This window comes from Cornus florida, unplaced genomic scaffold, assembly GCF_030987335.1.
Source record: "Cornus florida cultivar Cherokee Brave unplaced genomic scaffold, ASM3098733v1 CherokeeBrave_3.0.0_Hap2_Chr02, whole genome shotgun sequence".
Taxonomy (NCBI): Eukaryota; Viridiplantae; Streptophyta; class Magnoliopsida; order Cornales; family Cornaceae; genus Cornus; species Cornus florida.
Window position 1 is genome coordinate 6,938,308 of NW_026775572.1, and position 4,320 is coordinate 6,942,627.

At 32.8% G+C, this 4,320-nt stretch overlaps 1 protein-coding gene across 1 annotated transcript; it reads right to left on the bottom strand.

The window, feature by feature from the left end:
• Nucleotides 1–1,849: 1,849 nt before the first annotated feature.
• Nucleotides 1,850–2,380, bottom strand: LOC132295608 (uncharacterized). The gene has a single exon (XM_059793915.1). The coding sequence runs from the start codon at nt 2,378–2,380 to the stop codon at nt 1,850–1,852; it is 531 nt and encodes a 176-aa protein (XP_059649898.1).
• Between the last annotated feature and the right edge of the window lie 1,940 nt (nt 2,381–4,320).

Below are 4,320 nucleotides of genomic sequence, written 5' to 3' on the forward strand. Positions count from 1 at the left end.
TAACCCTCTTGGACCTTCTTGAAGCTTCATAGCATCCTTTGACAAAGATTACATGGCTTTAAAAATATTTACAATTTGAAATACAATGGAAAAAATTAAATTACATCATTGAACTTTCAAACGGCTAAATCAAAGCCTTAATTACATTCATCCAAAGATAAAATTATATTAATTTAACCTATAAGCTTCATCCATGGCCCAACCATACATCATCATTCATTCACAATCATTCATACATCATTATGTATCAATATATATCAACATATTAAATCATACATCAACATACATCAATAAAAATATATATGAATATAATTTTGGATCCATGAATGATGATTTTCATAAAATCATGATCTCTAATAATGAATCAAACCATGCTCTGATACCACTGTTGGGAAACGTGCTAGTTTTAAAACTTTTCGAGGGGTTTAAATTCATAGATCTTGATTCATCACTTAGAGACAAGTTTTATGCAAAAATAAAACATGATGTATCATTCAATTAAAAGATTGAATACTTACATCAAGGTTTGAGTAAACCTTAGATCTCTCCTCTAAAGTGAATGTTCTCACTTATTGTAGATCCCTTTTGCTAGACACCTTTTTCATGGATCTCCATCTTCTTGGTAATTCTTTTGCCTTTAGGAATCACTCATATGCCTCCATGAATGACCTTGGAAAACTAGGCTTGTGGGAGCCTCCATTAGATGAGAACATAAACCCTAATTTTCTAGAGAGAGAAAATTTATTCCTTTTTCCTTCTCATAAAAATCACCCCCTAAAATATACATAGACCATGTATATTTATAGGCAACATAAAAATAAAGAAAAGGAAACAACAAATCCTTCTCCATCTCTAATTCATATGTCTCAAATCTAATATGATTCCAATATCAAGTTGGGCTATGAGTGAGAATCCATTGGGCCTATTATTTTATTGGGTACAATGAATTAATAATTGGCCCGGTCCATGGACCCAATTCAATTAATTCATAAATTAATTTCTACTCCACTAAAAGAAATTAATTGAACTCCAATTAAATAATAAATAACCTCTAAGTCAATATTGCACTTTGACCCCTCTATGCATAATTAGTTATCGGATAAATATAGCCATCAAACCGACTACTTAATTAATATATTTATTTTGGTACCTTTGATTATTTCTGGCTCGATCACAATAAAACATTTGTTTGACAAAAATAATAATTTAAATAAATAAATATATAATAAATCATTTTGTCTAAAAACACACGAAGGCCTTCGAATTTACTTTGTGATCAACCATAATCAATACAAAATAAATACAAGTAGCAATGATGCAAATATTGAAAATATAACCCTCTAACTATTAATTACATAACTACCCAAAGTGTCGGTCTAAGGATCCCGAAGAATCCGCCGAACAAATCAAAGTAATTATTAATTAATAAAAGAGTATATACTTTTCTCACGCTTAAGAGTCAAATGCCATGACGGTGATAGGGAGTAATTGCATACGACGGCTCTCGCAATATATCTCAACCTAACGCGGATCCAGTTCAAGTCTTAATTAATTATGAGTCCATCCATAATTACCGACTATGAACAATTTATAATTACTATTTATATATCATGCATTGATTGTCATCACATACATATATATAAATATTTCTTGTAATTAACTGGACACTATCAATTTCATAGTGAATTGAAACATAATACATTGAATTCACCAATTATATAAATCATAAATATTTCAGATATGTCAGGAACATATGTTAATACAATCCAGATAGGAATTTGCTATGCCAGGGCATATAAATCTCGACACTTACTTCATCAAGGTCTTTATTAAGACCCAACAGAAACTTCTAGATTCGTTCTTTCTCGACAATCTTTCTATATTTTTCTGCATCTCCGGGAGTATCCCATACAGAGGTCTTGAACATATCTAGTTGCTGCCAATGACAAGTGAGTATATTGAAATATTGGGTAACAGACATCTCACCTTGTCGTAGATCATGAAGGATACCCTTAATTTCAATCAGTTCTGATGTATTTTCATTATCAGAATAAGTCTCTCTTGCTGCATCCCACATCTCCTTTGTTGTTGCATAGAACATGAAGTTTTCTCCCACCTCTGTAGTCATGGAATTAACGAACCATGACATAACCATCATGTTCTCAGCTTTCCAAGTTTTGAATTTTGGATCTTCTTTCGCTGGAGCAGTAATCTCTCCGGTGAGATAGTCGTCCTTTCCTTTGCCACAAACATACATCATGACGGATTGAGACCATTGTGGGAAATTGTTTCCGTTCAGTTTGTGTCCGGTAATTGGTAAGACTGAGCCTTCGGATCCTCCGACATGGCTGAGGATGGTTTTTTCTTGAGGAGATGTCATATCCAAGCAAGAGCTTTATTTCTGCTCTGATACCAAAATGATGATAGGTGAATACTCCGAGAGAAAGAGAAGAAGAAATTCTCTTATTGCATATTTAGAAATTGTACATAAACAATACATAAATAGGAAAATTTGGAGGCTACAGACCAGCTACTCAATTTCCTAAATTGATGTAATTAAACAAGCAACAAATAAATATGAATTAAACTAGGAAAGTCAACACACAAAAAATCAAATCAACATTAAATAGGAAAAACAATCCGCCAACATTTACACCCTAAAATTAGGGTGCCAGCTATTCATGGATAAATCCATGTCTCCACTACGTATTGAGAAAAAAGAAAGAATTCTCAACACTTAGTCCAATGATAAAAGCTGTGTGTTAATGGCCTTTTAGAGTAGGTGTTTCTCTTCCATCATCTCAATCGTATTGTGTTTCTGAAACAGTACTCGGCAATGCTCAAAAGTTTTTTCAGTCAACTTTTATAGGCAACTTGCCTTCTTCTTCTTCTTGTTACTACTAATACTTCTACTATTTACTACTCCATTACTTTTACTATTATTTGTGATCTTTTGCCATTCAATTTGTTGGTGTGAAAGACACAATTAGCACACAGCTTACGCCATGTTTTCTTTTTCTTTTTCTTTTTTTTCCTAGTTTCATGTTTCCATTGAAGCTCGAATCATTGACCTCCATTTACAACGTAGGAACTTAGTATTTTTAAATTGCTTGGGACATCAAAAGTAGAAGAGTTAAATTGTAAGTAAATATGGAAATTGAAATTCAATCGACTTAAATATATTACTAAAATACCAAATGATTTTAAAATTCTCTTTCCACCAGCCTGGTACATATATTGAATAATGCATTTCATAATAAATAAATAAACTAAAATATGCCCTTTTTTTATGGGAAACTGGCAGTTGGAAACAGGGCAAGCTCTTGTGCTGAAAAATTGAATGTTTTAGTCTATTCTGGTTTGGAATTCCTCCTTCACACAATAACAAATTATATGACAGTCCCGGTACAAAACAGAAAACAATTCTTACGATAGGGTTGTGATCCGCTCTCAAACCTTACACAATTAGCCCCTTTTAGATAATTCAGTTAATTTATTTCTTCTTTTTCAAATAAAAGGATAAAAATAATAAATAAATAAAAGTTAACACTTGCTCTTTAACCCTTCGACCAATTTCTTAGATTGTGTTATCTTCTTCAAAATGCATTACGCAATCAATAAAAAGTATTTAACGCATCTTTATAGGATAACAAAGGAATGATACTGCTGGTGTCAGCAAGAACATGAAATCTTACTCAGACCAAAAAAAAATGTAAAAGAAACACAAAATAGATGGCCAGTCTAAGTTAAATGAGAGGTTACCTTTTAAGTAGGGCTATCTTCTTTTGTGGGTGACACTACATAGAAGTATGTGTACACCGTACAAATTGATGCTACATCTCTAAGTGGCGGGCGTCTCAGATACTGGTATAACGAGAAACCGTTCTAACCAAACATTCTTTAAGGTTGTAGTCACAACGAAAATTAAATATCCGCAATCACCCGTTTAAATTATTATTTCAAAGTTGAAACCCATGTTGATGAAAATTAGTCATACTATTATTACATTCATAATGCAGAACCTACTAACCTACTACTACAAACAAGAAAAAAGTTGAATTATAAAAATTAACAAATAATGAATGAGGATGTGGACCAACGAAGGTGCCAATGGCATATCCCTTGGAAGATGCTAACTTGGAACCCCCACATTTCACTCTTTCCTACTTTATTTTTCTCACCTTTAACCAAAAGTGACCCACACACCTGCACTATTTAAGCCACCTTTCTCTTCCATTGCTTTCATGTCCAAAAGAATATCCTTTGTACAAGGCCAAACTTCTTCATTAACCCTTCCTAGTACTCCCACTACCACCACAT